The following is a 16,387-nucleotide window of genomic DNA, read 5'->3' as shown; positions in this document are numbered from 1 at the left end:
CCATGTATGGCGGAAAGAATTCTGACCCTTATTTGTCATATGGAGAGAGTGGGAGTGGCCAGGGACACCCATCTTGAACTATTTATGACTTAAATTATACCTCTATTGTATCTGAGCTAGTATACCTCTGGGAGTCTGTTTGTTCCAGCGGTTGAGTTCATGTCCCGCCTGCTACACAAACAAGCCTAACTCAGAGCGGAGGCACCAAGGTTCTCATTCATTTCTTACCTCCTTTGCTTGGTTAACTCGTCCTCATGAGCTATCTCAGGAAGGCCTTTGGTGATTTAGTCTAGAGCCACTCTCTTGTAGGCTCCCCCAGCACAACACAGTCACGTTCAGTCTGCTCCTTCAGTTTTGCTTTAATGTGCACATTATTTCAAAATGCACAGAACCATGCACGTAAGAAATGTGCATTTTGTTAACTGTGAATATGAGCTTAGATGATTGTGTCCTGGCTAGCTGGACAGCATGCTAGAGAGTTTAGATTAACACGCACTGAGGTCTGTCACTGGCTCTGAAATGCACTGGGAGTGTACGGGAGGGTGCCCAGATGGACACACAGAGATGTGATAAAGCAAAGAAAGTCAATTGTTAATTGCAGAATCTAGGTGGTAGGTATTGTGAATGTTCCTTACACAATTCTCATTTTTCTGTTTAAAAATGGATAAATGTGAAAGAAAGAGAAACAGATAAAGACGTTTCATTTAAATGTATCTCGGATAAACCATTATTACTTAAACTTCATTTAAATGAATGACTCTTTAAGCTATTTCAATTTTTTTCTAGTAACAATCAAATTGCAATAAATATCATTTTATGGAGATCTTTTTATTATTATGTTTGAGCTTCTTTTTAAATGCTTGTGCGTGGTGTGTATGTATGTATATATGTATTTGTATGTGTGAGTGAGGGTATGCACAAGTGATGGTGCATGTGTGGAGACCAAGATCAACCCCAGCCACCTCCTTCCACTGTCAGTCAGGGTCTCCTTGCTGTTTGTCACAGCTAACTGGCTCGGTGGCTTCAAGAGTCTGCTGCTGGCACCTCTCTGCTCAGCACAGGAATCTGGGATTATAGATGCACACGGCCGTGCCGACTTTACAGAGGTTCTGCACTCAGGCTCATGTTTACACAGCAAGCCTTTAGCCACCGAGCTGCTTCCCCAGCCTGGGTTCCAACTTCTTTATATTTGTGAATCTATGCCTCTTCTACCTTGCAAAACACACACACACACACACACACACACACACACACAACCTGCTACAACCAAGAGTCAGACATATAAGAGAACGAGGAAAACCTCCCCATCTAACTTTTTGGCTTCATTTTTCTGCATGCATGCAGGTTTTTCTCTCTGTCCCCCCCTCTGTCTTTCTCTCTGTCTCTCTCTGTCTCTCTTTTTTTCTCTCTCTTTCTCTCTCTCTGTCTCTCTCTGTCTCTGTCTCTGTCTCTCTCTCTCTCTCTCTCTCTCTCTCTCTCTCTGTGTGTGTGTGTGTGTGTGTGTATGCATGTATGTGCAAGCATAGGCCAAAGATTGATGTTAGATGTCTTCCTCTATTGCTCCTCACCTTATTTTTTTTAAATCCCTGAATCTGGAGCTAGCTGGCCAGCAATACCCAGGGATCCTTCTGTCCCTGCCTTCCCCGGTGCTACGATTATATAGGTTCATGCCACCAGTATGAAATCAGGCCCACATGCGTGTATCCCAAATACCATCAACTGATTAATTTTCCCAGCTCCTGTGTAGCTTTTAAAACAGATCTGAACAATATGTAACATTACCATAAGTGCACGAGTCTCAGAAGACAGCAATATTAGCCTTCATCCCTTCACAGATTTCTGTAACATGGCACTTTTGGATAAGAGACATCAAGTCTGTGGTGTAGAGTTATATCTGGATCACACTGACCAGGACACTCCCCCCACCCCCCTCCCGCCTCCGCTGTCCAACTTGTACAGTGCCAGAAGGTGTTCTACAGATCCTACCCAGCACTAGACCTGACATGCTACAAAACCAGCCTTCCTGGAGAGAGGCACCCCTTATTGAAAGCGTGGTATGACAGCTACAGAGGTAACCAACTGCTTTCGGGTTGCATTTGAGTTAGTTCCACCCAATCAAAAGCCCATGACTGGGACGATCGGAGGCCCACATGGGGAATATACTGTTGTTGCTTTGCTAAATGCTCACACTGTCTAACTGCCTCCTAAATATTTATATTTACACCCATAGACACACATTTAGATTTTATCTTTTTGCTGTAGGTACTGGTTAATGCAAAGACTTATAACTGGTCTACGTGCTGACTATAAATGAGTTCTCAGGTATGCACGGGCCATTTACATCAACCCCCTCATCCAAGGCTTGGGGAGCACCGCAGAAAAGGGAGCCGAAAGAATGTAAGGGTCTGTCAGTATGGGAGAGAACTGTGAAACGCTCACAATAACGCAAGGATGGGGGAGGGGCCAAAGCCTCATCTCTAGAGGGGCTGAGGGAGGGAGATTCACTCTTCTTTGGGGATGTGATCCATGGTAGGTTTTCCCCTGCCCCTGTGGATGTCCCTCTACACACGTGGGCAGCGTTAAATAGACGCGGGAGGCTATTAATAACAATAAAAGGACATGAAGTTGAGAAAGAGGTGGGGTTTGGTGGGGGCACTAGAAGTATTGGAGGAAGGGAGGAAGGAATTGATGAATATGATCAACATGTACTGCATAAAATAGAAACATAAATGTATGGAACTTTCTAAAACCAAATAGAAAATACCACTATTTTAAAAAGACTTGTGTCTGTGTTGTGCAGGTATTGTAAGAGGTGCCTGCCATACAAAGACGATAGATCAACTGTCCATTTCTTCCCTCTTTGTATATGCACAGCACATGTATGGAACCTTTCAGATGCCTCTATCTCTAAGAAAATCCAACATGCCAACAAGCCCTGCTCAACTAAGACAACCTTCCTGAGAACCATGAGTTAACTCTCCAGATGACGCTTCTCTCGCAGGTTTCCAGGACCGGGCCACACATTTGGAACGCGGTGGCCTCACACTTGCTTTCGCCCTGTGACATTTTCACAGCTCTCAGCAAAATGCTTGTGTCACCGTCGGTGGCTCTGCAAATGATCGCAGTGCTTGTTGAGAGTCTGTTTTTCTGGGCCAGATCTGATACTGTGGACCTGGGGGAGGGAGGCGCAAAGCCCAAGGCTGGCTCTTTTCATCTTCCAAAGGGAGAGAGCAGACTCGTGGCCATGTTCTTCTCTTTAAGGGGACTGATCTATGTACCTAGCCAGATCGTGCAAAATGTTCAAAGTCGGCATTCGAATACAAAAGTGCATTAATTCCAAACCAGAGTTGGCATCGTAAGGTAGCAAAGGATGGCTCTGCTTTAAGTGATCACAGAGGTGTTTGTGATTCTGTTTTGCTTTCATGATAGGCTGTTCTTCTGTCTGTGATTTATTTAATGCTACATCTCCAGCCTGCAAGAGAACTCTCAATTATTGTAACAGTTTCCATGGAAACATATGATCTATTCTCTCTTATTTGCTCACTGTTCCCTAACGATCCATTCTCCCACTACCCCCCTAAGCCCCACCCCAGTCTCAGTTCTTTCCAGAAGCCCCCATGGAATTTCCATTTTCCATCAGCAATTCTCCTGCCTATACTGTTAAGTTATCAAAAGCATGTGCACGGTACACTGACTTTTGAGTTAGCAAGGACAAAAATAAGAATGGTAAATGAGCCTAGGGGGGCTAGAATGAAGCATATTCAATTAAGGAAAGTTCACATGTGGAGACCGAGTCAGCGAGGGGCCACAGGAGTGGGCAAACTTGAGTGGAAGCAAGACTCCCCAATGTTTATACTCTTAATATAATTTTAATTGTAAGCCATGTAAATACAAGGTTGGCTTGAAATATAATTGGAGAGGAAAGAAATGAGGAAGGACTGTGGGTAATTATGGAGTTTCTTGGGTGGTGACAATCTTGAGACTGTGCTGATTGTTGTGACAAATTAGAAACCACCGGAGGACTGTATTGGTTATGTGGGGAGAGTATAATGCTATGAAAATTACATCCCTAAAACTCTGCACATGTGCGTGTGTGTGTGCGCACATGCGTGTTGTGTATGATTCAATTTTATCTTCAATGAGTTGGAGGTCTGACTATGTTGCCCACCCAGCCTGACTCCTTTTGCCTCAGCTTCTTGCGTTGCTACATGTGTGTATCACTGCACCCAACTCAAAACTTAATTTTTCAAATTCCTACATAAGACTGGGTGCGGTGTTCCTCCTCTGTGATCTCTGCACCTGAGTGGATGAGGCAGAAGGACTGTAGGAAGGTTCAAGGCCCACCCCACCCATGTTACCTAGGTCAAACCTCAGAAGTGACATAATACAAGACTCCCTACTGGACTCAGCCTGTCAGAATTCTCTCTTCCTTTAGGTCACTTTCTCCTTCATCCTTAGGAGAACTGCTTTACTTTGAAATCCATTCTTCCTAACATTTTAAACACCCTGACTCTCCCCTTAATATTTCATCTCTAGGCTTCCATAGAGCCCTTCTTTCCCACCAAGTGGCTCCCCTCTTCCTGTTAGCTTTCCTTCCTGGTCCTGTCTAGGCATCGTGTTCACTCATTCAGTTACTACATTGTTCCTGGCCACCTGCTTACTACATGCTAGCCTCTCTGGGTTGTGGCAGGCTGTGTTACCATACTCTAGTTCACTGCTTCCCCTAAACCAACCCTAGTCTTGCTCTCAGTATGCTTCTCCACCCCACACCCAAACTGCTCGTCACTGCTTGGAAAACTCATGCAAGGGCTGTGGACCACAATCGGCTGCCCTACTGTGTAACCTGGTAGAGCTCAGCGCTCCTTGGCCACCCCCTTAGGTGTCTGTCCTTTCTTTCCATTCTCATTCCAACCTGAGGCTTTCAAACTCTAAGACAGCATTTCAGACTTTTTAATGGATCTCAACAGAAAGCCTGGTCATAGGCAATAGAAGATACAAGCATTAAACCGAGATGTTGAATTAATCGAGTCCATAATTCTGAAATTCAGTGTTGGTTATAACAGGGGAGAGTCCTTCTCTTGGGCCACTTTAGCAGAAAGAGCAACAGATCAGTATGTAAATAGGAGTATCATCCATTAATGGTTTCCAGGAGAGGATAAAATAGAATGGAGAACGGCTGGGGCACATGCTTAAAATCCCAGCACTATGAGGAAGGACTGACGCTGCGAGACTATGGGTTGGAGCCCAACCTGGGCTATGTAGCAAGACCCTATGTCACACAAGAGTATTAATGGATAACTTCTTTAAGTTGGTGGTCAAGGAAGACCTCACAGAAGTGGTACCCTAGTAGAGATGTGAATTAGAATAGCCAGCCATGCAAAGACCTGAGGGTCTTGTATCAACAAAGCTCCAAAAGAAGAAGAAAACTGACTTGATTCAGGCACCCAACAGCCACCATTATATCTAGAACATGCTAGGCAACAGGAGAAGAAACAGTAAAGATGTCAGGAGCAAAGAAGGACGAGATCATAAGGGTAGCATAATCTATGAATGAGAATGGAACGGACAATGCATCTGCGCTGTGGCAGGAGAGAAGATTAACTTGCAGTAAGATTGTAAACAAACCACTACAGCTGCTAAGTGATGGGCGTACTGATTATGGGTGCTGAGGTGGCGAGGGACACCAATAAGGCGCTTCACGGAGGTTTGGCTGAGGGCCATGCTGTGGGAGATGGAGTAGAGGTAGTAGGTGCTGAGTAGGCTTTGACTGACCCAACAGGATTGGCCAGTGGACTGTATGGAGCATGGAAGGGTACCGGTGGTATAAGGACAAAGATGGAGAACATAGGGGGACTCAAGGATAACTCAGGTTTCTGGCTTAAGTTTCAGAGACAAAAAAGAAATTTATATTTTTTGCACACCTGAGTTCACGCGATGAGATTTACACCAGACATCTTTGTGGCACACTCAGGGATTCAAAGACTCCAAACAACACTAAACAAGTCAGGAATACTTATAACACAATCTCAACTCTGGTAAAAACAGCGTCTCGCGGTGTCTATAAAAGCATCCAGGATTGCTCTATGAGTCCCAGGGTCATCCTTCACTGTGCTGCTGCTCAAGAGGAGCTGTTCCCAGTCTCGACGGCCACCGTGATCTTTTCCAAAAGCAAACCCGATGGTGTCACTTCTCCACTTAAAAACTTTCAATGGCTCCCCGCTGCCCTGCGGATAAAATCCAGGCGCACCTTCCTAGATCATCGCCCTCAGCGTGATCAGGCCACTGCTTCCCTTTGCAACCTCCTGTCCTCTGCTCACGTCACCTGGTCCCAGTGCCTCCTGATGGCACCTAGAATATCCTCCTGCTCACGTCATTGTGAACCCAGTGCCTCATGGTGACACCTAGAATGAGCCAAGCCCTTCCCACCTCGGGATGCTGGCACTGCTCTTCCCTCTGCTGGAACAATCTTTCCTTGCTCTGGCTTACATCAAAAGACTGGGTTTTATGTATTCCAGGCTGGCCTTGAACTCACTATGCAGCCGAGGAGGATCCCTCTACCTCTACCTCCTGATGCCTAAATTTTGAAGTGATGGGTACGTGCCTCTATGTCTGGATTATGCAATGCTAGGGACCAAATCAGGACTTCATGCCTGCTAGGCAAGCCACTCTGATAACTGAGCTATGTTCTCAGCCCCTCCTTCCTTGTTCTGAATGCATGGCTGGCTCATTGCCATTCTTGGCTCATTTCTCCTCCCCAGATCATGTGAGTGGGTACCTTCTTGATTTGTAGGTGAGATAAGCTCCTATTCACCTTCTTCACAATGTTCAGCACAGGCTGCAGCCTGGGTTTATTTATGTTCACCTCTTTTCCCACCATGGGGACATCCGTTCCATTCAAAGTGGATGCAACCACCAAGTCACTCTGTACCTTGCCAAAGCTGCCTTTCCCCAGCACCATCAGGAAGTTAAAATCGGTCAGTTTCATCCGGTCCCTGTTGCCATTGTTGTCAAATTTGGAGATGGTGTTGGCTGTCTTTTCTTCTGGAGCTTTGGTACCCTGGTTGATCTTGGCTCTCTGGAGGAAGAAATAAACAGAATACAGGATGAGGGCTGGGAACACACTGTAGGAAGATACACGGGCTCAGCAGATGCTGTGGTTTCTACAGTCAGAAACCTAACCCCTGCAATGCACAACTGCATTGCTCTGCAAATGTACCACCTTGAGGCCATCCTGGGCCCCTCTCATTATCCCTCCAATCGCGTCCTTCCCTGGGAGGTGCATATTTCCTTGACGACCCTGGAATTCATTGCCTTCTTTCCCTGTCTATCAGCACTGCCTGTTAGCGTCTATCTGTCACCCAGAGGACCCACACTGCTTCCCTCCCTACCAAGTTTCACAGTAACCAACATGAAGCTTCTCATACAAGCGAGTCAGCCACTACCCAAAATGCTTCAGCTTGCCTTTGTTGAGAGAGTAAGCACTCTTTCCCCAAAGCCGCTGAGCCTGTGTAAGAGAGCCAGCCCTTCCCAGCTGCTGTCCAGACACAGCTGTTGATAATCTCTGTCCTCGTTGGCTTGACTTTCTCCACACACGCTTGTTTCATGACGTCTGTTTCCCTTCACACCAGCGAGTAAGCTCCTGGAGGACATGGGCTTTGCCAGTTTGGTTTTCACCGATTCTCGGGTATCGGGATGAGTATGTGGAGCTGAACAGGCAATGGAGTGCACCTGGCAAAGGAACGTTCTATACCTCAGTCCCCATGAACGCTGACAGTGCCAGGGCCAAGCATGAGCCCCGGTACACAGCAGACCCTGTGAACGGCTACATTATTATTGTTTCCTTATTTCATGTCTTTTGATGACAAACAGGCAATAAAATGATCTCTCTCGTATATGTGTGTGTGTGTGTGTGTGTGTGAGAGAGAGAGAGAGAGAGAGAGAGAGAGAGAGAGAGAGAGAGAGAAACAGATAGAGGATAGATAGATAGACAGACAGACGACCGATGATTGAGAGGGGGTGTGTGTGAATATTTGTAAATGTAAGTGGGGATGTGAGTGTGCGCATGACACAATACACAAGTGGAGGTCAGAGGACACCCTCAGGTGTCAGCCTTCACCTTCTGCTTTGTTGGAGGCAGGGTCTGTCTTAGGATTTTGCCACTGTGTGTACCAGGCTAGGCTGGCCTGCCTTCAAGTTAGTTTCCAGGGATTCTCCCATCTCTGCCTCCCCTCTCCCCGCAGGAGCACTGGGATTACAAAGGCATGTCATAACCACACGCCTGGTTTTACATGAGTTGGTGGAGAGTCAAGCTCAGGTCCTTCGGATTGCACAAACACTTTACTAACCGAGCCATCTCCCCAGCCCCTTCCTGGGGTTTTGGATGCCAATGAAAATGACTCATCCAATCAAGGGACTCCCACTGAGTGTCTGCTACACACCCGGGCTCTGCTGGAGGTGCCCAGGGTAGATAAGGGAGCAGAAGAGACAACTGATGCTCAGATGATGCACATCGTGCAGGGACAATGTCCTCCGTGCTGACTTTCAAGAATGATGTCAGCTCTAGCCTAGGCCGACATTCAGTGAGCGAGACTGCTCGGCTCCCATCGCTTTTCATCTTCTTAGTTAGTGCTTTAAAAAAAAAAAAATTGAAGTTGGGACCAAGGGAGATGGTTCGGTTGGAAAAGTGTGTGCCTTGTAAACACACAGAGCTGACTTGCTGCCTCAGAATTCACATTTCAAAGGGCATGGTGGTATATGCTGGTAATCCCAGGGCTGGAGAGATGGAGGCAGGAGGATGGGGCCCTGGGGCTCACTGTCCAGTAACTTAGTCTACTCAGTGAGCTCCAGGTCAGTGAGAGACCTTGTCTCAAAATAAAGGTGGATGGTGCTTGAGGAAGGTCACCCATGGTTGTCCGCTGGCTGTCATGTGCACATAAACACATATGTACCTGCACACAAATGGTCATGCCTACACAAATAAATAAAATATGTGAATAATCGAGATGCAAACAGTAAAATGCACAGATCTTTAGTACATAATTCTATGGATTTTGACAATTATATGCATAACTGTACCCCAAACAATATATGGAACAAGACCCCCAGCTTCTTCTGAAGAAGTTGCCCTGGCGACACTGGGTGGGCTTCCTCCCGGTTAAGGTGCCTGGTTCCCGAAAGCGTTTAGGATTGTTCTCCTGATCCCATGAGCCTTCTGAGGACAAGAACCTGTCACACAACTTTCTAGAGATCCCAGAGTTGCAGGTGCCTCATGGGTCCTGCATCAAAGACAGTGTCACCGAAAATGAAAGCCACAGCAGAAACAATCCTCCACTGGTGGCTGCCTTTTATGTCTGCAGTGTGGAGCCCGGGAAGTCTGCACAGAGGCGAAGCGGAAGGCAGCTCTGCTGAGTGGAGCTGGGTCCCTTTGCATTCTGTCCAAGTGAACCACAAAAACTCCAGGCTCCATCCTCAGATGATCAACACCCGACTTCAGGCCCCTCTGCACCCTACCTACTGGGGAGCCTCCAAATGCACTCCCAGCTACCCCAGAAGGCCAGAAAGCAAGGGGTGCACCTGGAGAGGCTCCCACCCACCCCAGGAGCATGTACTGAGCTTGGTTGATTTCCAGGGAGGATCTGGCAACGCCATTACCGGCATTCGACACCTGAATGCTTATGCTGTACCAGACGCTTCTAGAGGCATGATGTCATCCAGCCCTCATGTAATCTCAGGCAGTTAAGAGTGTCAGAGTCCCTGTGTTACAGATGATGCGTTGAAAGCTCGGGCAGACTAACTTCCCTGCTGCAAGTAAGATTTAAAGCCAGGCAGCTTGAGCAGACTCTCGGGTGTGGTCCCCCATCTCCGTGCTGCTGTCTACAAAGACCTGCTACTTTGTCCCCCTGCCCCTGGGCTCATCTTATCAGGCAGGGGTAGGTGCCTCCACTAGTGAGGGAAAAGGGCTGTGGGAAAGGCCCCAGCTCCTGTCCCTGGGTGGGGGCACTCAGCAAGGAAACTCACAGCGTGTTCGTTTTTGGAAGACAGGGGTTATTAAAGTCTAGCTGCTTGGAGCAGCAACAGCTTGATCTGACGGTCATCATCAGTAGCAGCCGATCCACACAGCCACAGGGCAAATCACTGAGGAAAAAAATCTCCCCATACTGACCATGTACAGACCCTTTGTCTTTGATCCCCAAACAATACAGTATTAGCCATTTCGAGACTACTGCATTGCAATGTGCATTCTAGGTCGTCTGGGGTGGTTTAAAGCATTTGGGAGGAGATTATATATATGGCCTTCTCTGTGGAGAATTTGGTGTCTTCAAGTTGGGTATCTCCCAAGGGCAGGAGGCTCTGGAACTAATCCCTCACTGACATAAAGGGAGGTTTTCCTTATCTTCTCTCTCTTCCTTTTCTTTCCTTACCTCCTCAGCACCATGCTCCTCAAAAGGCTTATAGGATCCAGTTCCCAAAGCAACTACTATCGCTGATTGACTGATAGATGTTTTTCAGCTAGGATCTTACTGTGTAGCCCAGACTGGTCACAAATGCTCTATTCTCTTGCTTCTGCTTCCCAAATGCTCAGAACAGGAATGAACCTCCTATTCCAGGCTTGGGACCCTTATCATTTATTTTTAGAGAAATTCAAACCCATGGCTATAACCTATGACCAGCTCTGGGGCCTTCAAAAGTTACTTCACTTCTCATGCCTCAGTTTCTTCTGCTGAAAGAGGAACTGATGTAACTCCAGCATAGCTTTCGGGGCTCTGACAAGGAAGGCACACTCAGAGTGACACACAGTGTGTCCTAAGTACTTTGTTAAGTAGGTGGATCCTAAAAAGCGAGTCATCTCCCCCAGCCCCGACATACATGCAAAGCCAGAGGCAGAGGACACCCTCCAGAGGACACTCTGGGATGCCCACTCATTGCATCCAACAAGTCCCACCACAGAAAACTATCACCCCAATTCTGGCAGTCCCAGTCACCCCTGATAAGACGCCTGAAGGTAATTCCTGACTCATTCTGGAAACTAATTGCTCATTGTGCGGGGATTACATTTCTCACGCTCAAGGTCAAGTAAAATCCCTCTGTGTGCCTGAGAGCGATTTCAGTCTGTTGGAAGCGCTTTTTTTTAAACAACAACTATGGTATGGAGCGATTATAATTCAGCCATAAACAAGTATTTGCAGGCTCCTGCTAGGGATAAAGGGACATATTTTGTCGCATGCAGATAAAACAACCCTGTACTTCAAGCCAATTACTGTCTCAGACAAATGCTCTGTTCGCATAGAAAACGGGTTTGGTTTTTCTTTTTTTTTTTTTTGGTGTTTGGAAATATCACCCCTGCCGCCCCAGGACAGAAGGAACCGTTTTTGTGAAGCTGAGACTTCATTTTCTACAAGAGAATACTGGCCTTGTTTTAGGGTTTTTTTTTCCCACCCATAATCATAACAGCCTCAGCCAACAGATACTGCCAGCCCAGAAAGCTTTCTCTGGACGTCTTGCCTTCCAGTTCTTTTCTGAAAACATCCAGTTCACAACTCCGTGTGGTGGGAAGGATCTTTTGTCAAGTCACTCAGTCTCACATGGCCATCAAGAAAAAGACCTTCAGTGATCAAGGTCATTGTAAATGGTAGTCACTTTGTCACTGAGACCAGCGCCGGATAGACACACTTAAAGGAGGAAAATGTATTTAGCTCCCAGTTTCAGAGGAATCTGCCCACAGTCTCTTGGCCCTGTGTACTCAGGCAGGACATCATGGTAGTGGGTGGGTGTGGTGGAGACATCTACTTTTGTCGAGGTGGACGGGAAGCAGAGAGTAAGACAGAAAGAGCCTAGCTAGGGACAAGACAACGGCAGGGACCCACTACAATGCCTAGTTCCTTCTGTTGAAGCTTCTAGAACTTTCCACAATAGAGCTACCACCAGAGATAAAGCAATCATAAGCCTGTGGGAACACTTCAGATTCAAACTATAACAGTAGAGGAGGATGATTGGCCAGCCCAAGGCCAATGCACTCATTTCCAGGGAGTCCTTAGGACATCTACAGCGTCTAGTATTGCCTAGACTGCGGGGGACCCAGACTCAAGACAAGGGCCCTTGGACACTCCAGTACCAGGTGCCTACTTGAGTGTGAAGCTAACATACTTCTTGAAGTGAATGCCAAAGCCTTTCTTAAAGCCATTGCAGCCAGATCTCTGACATCACCCACTCCCTAGCCTCACCTGGCATTCACCCCTTCCCCCCACATGTCACCCTGTCATCACCCACTTCCCAGCCCCACCTGGGACTCATTCCTTCCCCCAGCCACCACATGCCGCCGCCGTATCCTCTGACCTCACCCACTCCCCGGCCTCACCTGGGACTCATCCTTCCAAACCCCCCACATGCCACCCTGTCCTCTGACCTTGCCCACTCCCCAGCCTCACCTGAGACTTACCCCTTCCCTCCCACGCACATGCCACCCAGTCTTCTGACCTCACACACTCTGCAGCCTCACCTGGGACTCACCCCCACATGCCACCCAGTCCTCCGACCTCACCCACTCCCCAGCCTCACCTGGCCCTCACCTCCCTTCCCCCCGACTCTGTTCCCAATGACCTTCCTCTAGAGTGAGCAGATGACTGTCTACCGAGACCTGATCAGTGGCCCCCAGACTCGGTGCATTAAACTGTATGAACAAAGGACCAAGTTTCCCACATGAAAATACTTTTAAATCATGTGATGCGCATATGCCATGCATAGTCGCAGCCACCTTCCCTCTGCAAAAACTGCCTCGAACGTTTCCCTGTGCAAAACTGGCATGTGTCTGCACACCTCACCCCACGGTCGCTGACGTGAGGGAAGCCCTGGTCCCAAAGACAGAAGAGAAGCCTGCCTGAGGTGGGAACAAGGCCATATCCAGTCACCATGAGGTGGACGAAATCGTTGTGAGGATCAGCCCGCACATGCTTTCATAGAGTCACAAGGACAGTCAATCTATTTGAAAACAGTACAGTTCCATTTGCTGATAGACCCAAATTCAGAATTCTAACAAAACGTATCTCTACTCTGTCCACTTCTCCATTATTACTAGCCCAGTGCAAATCAGTATCACAAAGACCTGGGCATGAAATGAGCACTTTGGGAGAAATGTCTACGTCTGAACCAGTACAGGAACGATTTCACAAGGGAAGGGTCTTGAAGTATATGCAGTTTCCTAGGAGCTGGAACAGCATGGCAAATGCTCAGAGTCATGAAAAGTCTCCATATATATACATGTATATATATATATGTATGTATGTGTGTATATATATGTATGTGTGTATATATATGTATATGTATGTGTATATATGTATATGTATGTGTGTATATATATACATATATATATATATACATATATATACATGTATATATCACACCACAGACAAGATAAAAAGATCGCAGTGATGCAGTGTACCAGGTTCCCATGGGGGGGAAAATGGTGAAAGAATAAAGCCTCACCTCAAACTTCTGCCGCAGCTCTTCATTGCCCTCGCTTCCCTCCGGTGGCACAGGCACATTGAAGTACTCGCCCTCTTCCTGGCTCAGTAGCTTGAACCTGATGGGAGATAAGTAGTTGTGAGAAGCCGGTGTCCGTGTGTAAGAGCATCAAGCTGAGCACAAGGCCTGCCTAAAAACAAACAGTCAAACTGTTGAGGGCCGGGGAGACAGCTCAGTGGGGTAACGGGCTTGCCATGCAAGTGTGAGGACTTGAGTTCAAATCCCCAGAATGCACACAAAGTTGGACAAAGTGATGCATCTGTAAGCTCAGAGAAGGAGGCAGAAACAGGAAAATGCCCCAGAAACAGCTCTGCGGGTAGCTAGCCTTGCGTAAACCACACCAAGCAACAACACTGCCCCAGGCAAGGTGGAAGGTGAGACCAGGACCTCTGCCTGCTGGCTGTGGCCGGCCTGCACCAGCACAGGGGCACACCTAACTCTGCCAGTCAGCCATGGGCTGCTCTCTGCTGAGGCAAGCTAGTAGGCCTCCTGCGTGCGCTTTCCTTTTCGGCCCCTTCCAACGTGACCGCAGACCTCACGGTGCTGTTTTCCCCAGCAGAGGTGAGGTGGGGACTCTGTGTTTGGCCTCTGGAGGAACAGGGTCCCTGTGAGTATGGAGGCATGTCCTGGCATCACACAGTGCCTGGCTTCGGTTCCACCCTTCTCTTTTGGATAACTTTGGATATAAAGTCCATCTGAGCCTTTGCATTTGGCATCTACACACTGGAGCACAAGTCCCTTCTGCACAGAATTGAAAGGTGGGGGTGGTGGTGGTGGTGGTGGTGGTGGTAGTGGTGGTGGTGAAATCAACGCAGCCCCAGGCCTCAATAAACAGCATCATCTCTGTCATCATTAATGGTGACAATGGTCTGATAATACACTTCGGAGCTTTTGTTTACTTTTTTAACCACTAGGAAATAAAGAAAAAAACTGAGGAACAAAAGAGGACACTCAAAGGTGAAGGAGAGGCCCCCAAGTTCCCCCCTCCAACAGTACTCCCTAAAAATTGGCATATATGATATATGTACAAATATGGAATCTTAATCTCAGGACTTTATAGGAGTGATAGGAGTCTCTGAGCCTCACAGCGGCTACCCAGCCCTCTCCCCCCAAATCTCTAAAAGCCACAGAACTAAGAACTTGTGTGCACCTTTGCTGGAACAGGAGTCCCAGGAGCTTCTACGAGGTGATGTCATCGGTCATGAAAGAACACAGGACGGTGTGTGGCTAGCTTCGCCTTTCATAAGCCTTTCTATGGGTTATGCTAAATCTGCACATTATTTTGACTTAATGTTCTTTATTAAAATAATTGGATTTTAACTGGGCGGTGGTGATGCATGCCTTTAATCCCAACACTCAGGAGGCAGAAGCAAGAGGATCTCTGTGAGTTTGAAGCCAGCCTGGTCTACAGAGTGAGTTTCAATTTAGCTATGCTACACAGAGAAACCCTGTCATGAAAAACCAAAAAAAAAAAAAAAATTTAAATGGCGGGGGGGGTTTCAAAAGAAATAGTAAGTTCACATTTAAAGTCTGTCTTTTGGGTTGAGGGTAAAAATTAACATGTACAAAGTGCTAGATTCAACTGCCAACAAAGGAATTGAAATAGGAGGGGAGAGGAGAGAGAGGAGTTTCTCCATAGCTTTGGAGCCTGTTCTGGAACCACTGTTGCTTTTTAAGAGTAAAAACGTGACTGTCAGAAAAGAAAGGCAGAGCGAGAGACACAGCCCCGTGTGAGAAGAGTGTGCAAAGCCTTTCTGGATTCAGACTGTGTACACTCCTTCCACACCCATGAAAGGACACCTGTACCCTAGAAGAAAAGAACAGGAACTCAGAGCCAATGGAAAGAGGACACTTCTCCATCAGGAGGGATACCTTCCTGCTCTCTCTAGCTCTGGTCCCCGCTCAGGGAACAGGATACCTGGTCTGCACAAAACAGAATTCCAAGAACTTACAAAAGGCTCCTGGCTCCCTTATCTGCATCTGAGGACTAGGGTAAGGACACCCATCACTGCTGTGCCCATCATCCTACCAGGAGAGATGAAGGCATCAGGACACAAACATAACCATCATAAGGAGAGAAACACAGAAGCAGTGGACCAGGCCAACTGGGAACACAGCAGCTGAAGGGAGGACCTAGAGAATGTCTAATTCATATTTTCAAAGGGAACTAAGAAAAGAGGACAATCTGAAATTAGGAACGATTGTTTCAGAAGAAAACTCCAATCACTGAATTTCAAAATCCGCTGAAGACAGTGAACACAGGATGGATAATTTGGACAATTAGGGAATTAGAAAACAGAGCTGGGAAATGTCTCTGGCCATTGCCTTGATATTTATCACATTAGCTTAGCGTTAGATAGATGTTTTCTGCACACTAAGAAAATACAGATGTGTGAGTTCGAGGCCAGCCTGGTCTACAAAGCGAGTTCCAGGACAGCCAGGGCTGTTAAGCAGAGAAACCCTGTCTCGAAGAAAAGAGAAAGAAATGGAAGGAAGGAAGGAAGGAAGGAAGGAAGGAAGGAAGGAAGGAAGGAAGGAAGGAAGAAAGAAAGAAAGAAAGAAAGAAAGAAAGAAAGAAAGAAAGAAAGAAAGAAAGCAAGCAAGCTATGAAGGACAGCAGCAACTAACCTGAGTGGGAAAACTGCATAACACAAAAATTGAGAAAACACTAATACCCTCAGCAGTGAGAGCTCTTTTTCTCCAAAGTGCTGGAAACTAAACCCAGGCCTTCGTGTTTGCTGAGCAAGTGGTCTACAGTGAGCGGCATCCCCTATGAAAAGTTCTTAGGAACCAATGAGAAAAATGCGAAATCAGAGCTGTCATTCACAAGTATCTGCAAATGACAATGCTTAGCATAATTAGAAATAAT

At 47.0% G+C, this 16,387-nt stretch overlaps 1 protein-coding gene across 2 annotated transcripts in view; it reads right to left on the bottom strand.

The window, feature by feature from the left end:
- The window catches only part of Prkcb (protein kinase C beta), a 342,543-nt gene that overhangs the window by 86,322 nt on the left and 239,834 nt on the right, over positions 1-16,387 (bottom strand). For both annotated transcript variants that reach the window (XM_038342586.1, XM_038342577.2), the window contains exons 8-9: positions 13,480-13,576; positions 6,929-7,075 (exon numbers count right to left, since the gene is read on the bottom strand). In XM_038342586.1, the coding sequence (XP_038198514.1) occupies positions 6,929-7,075; positions 13,480-13,576 (244 nt within the window). The remainder of the gene's footprint in view (positions 1-6,928; positions 7,076-13,479; positions 13,577-16,387) is intronic.

Source organism: Arvicola amphibius, chromosome 1, assembly GCF_903992535.2.
Source record: "Arvicola amphibius chromosome 1, mArvAmp1.2, whole genome shotgun sequence".
Lineage (NCBI taxonomy): Eukaryota > Metazoa > Chordata > Mammalia > Rodentia > Cricetidae > Arvicola > Arvicola amphibius.
The sequence above is the reverse complement of the archived record's forward strand: the minus strand, read 5'-3'. Positions and strand labels throughout refer to the sequence as shown.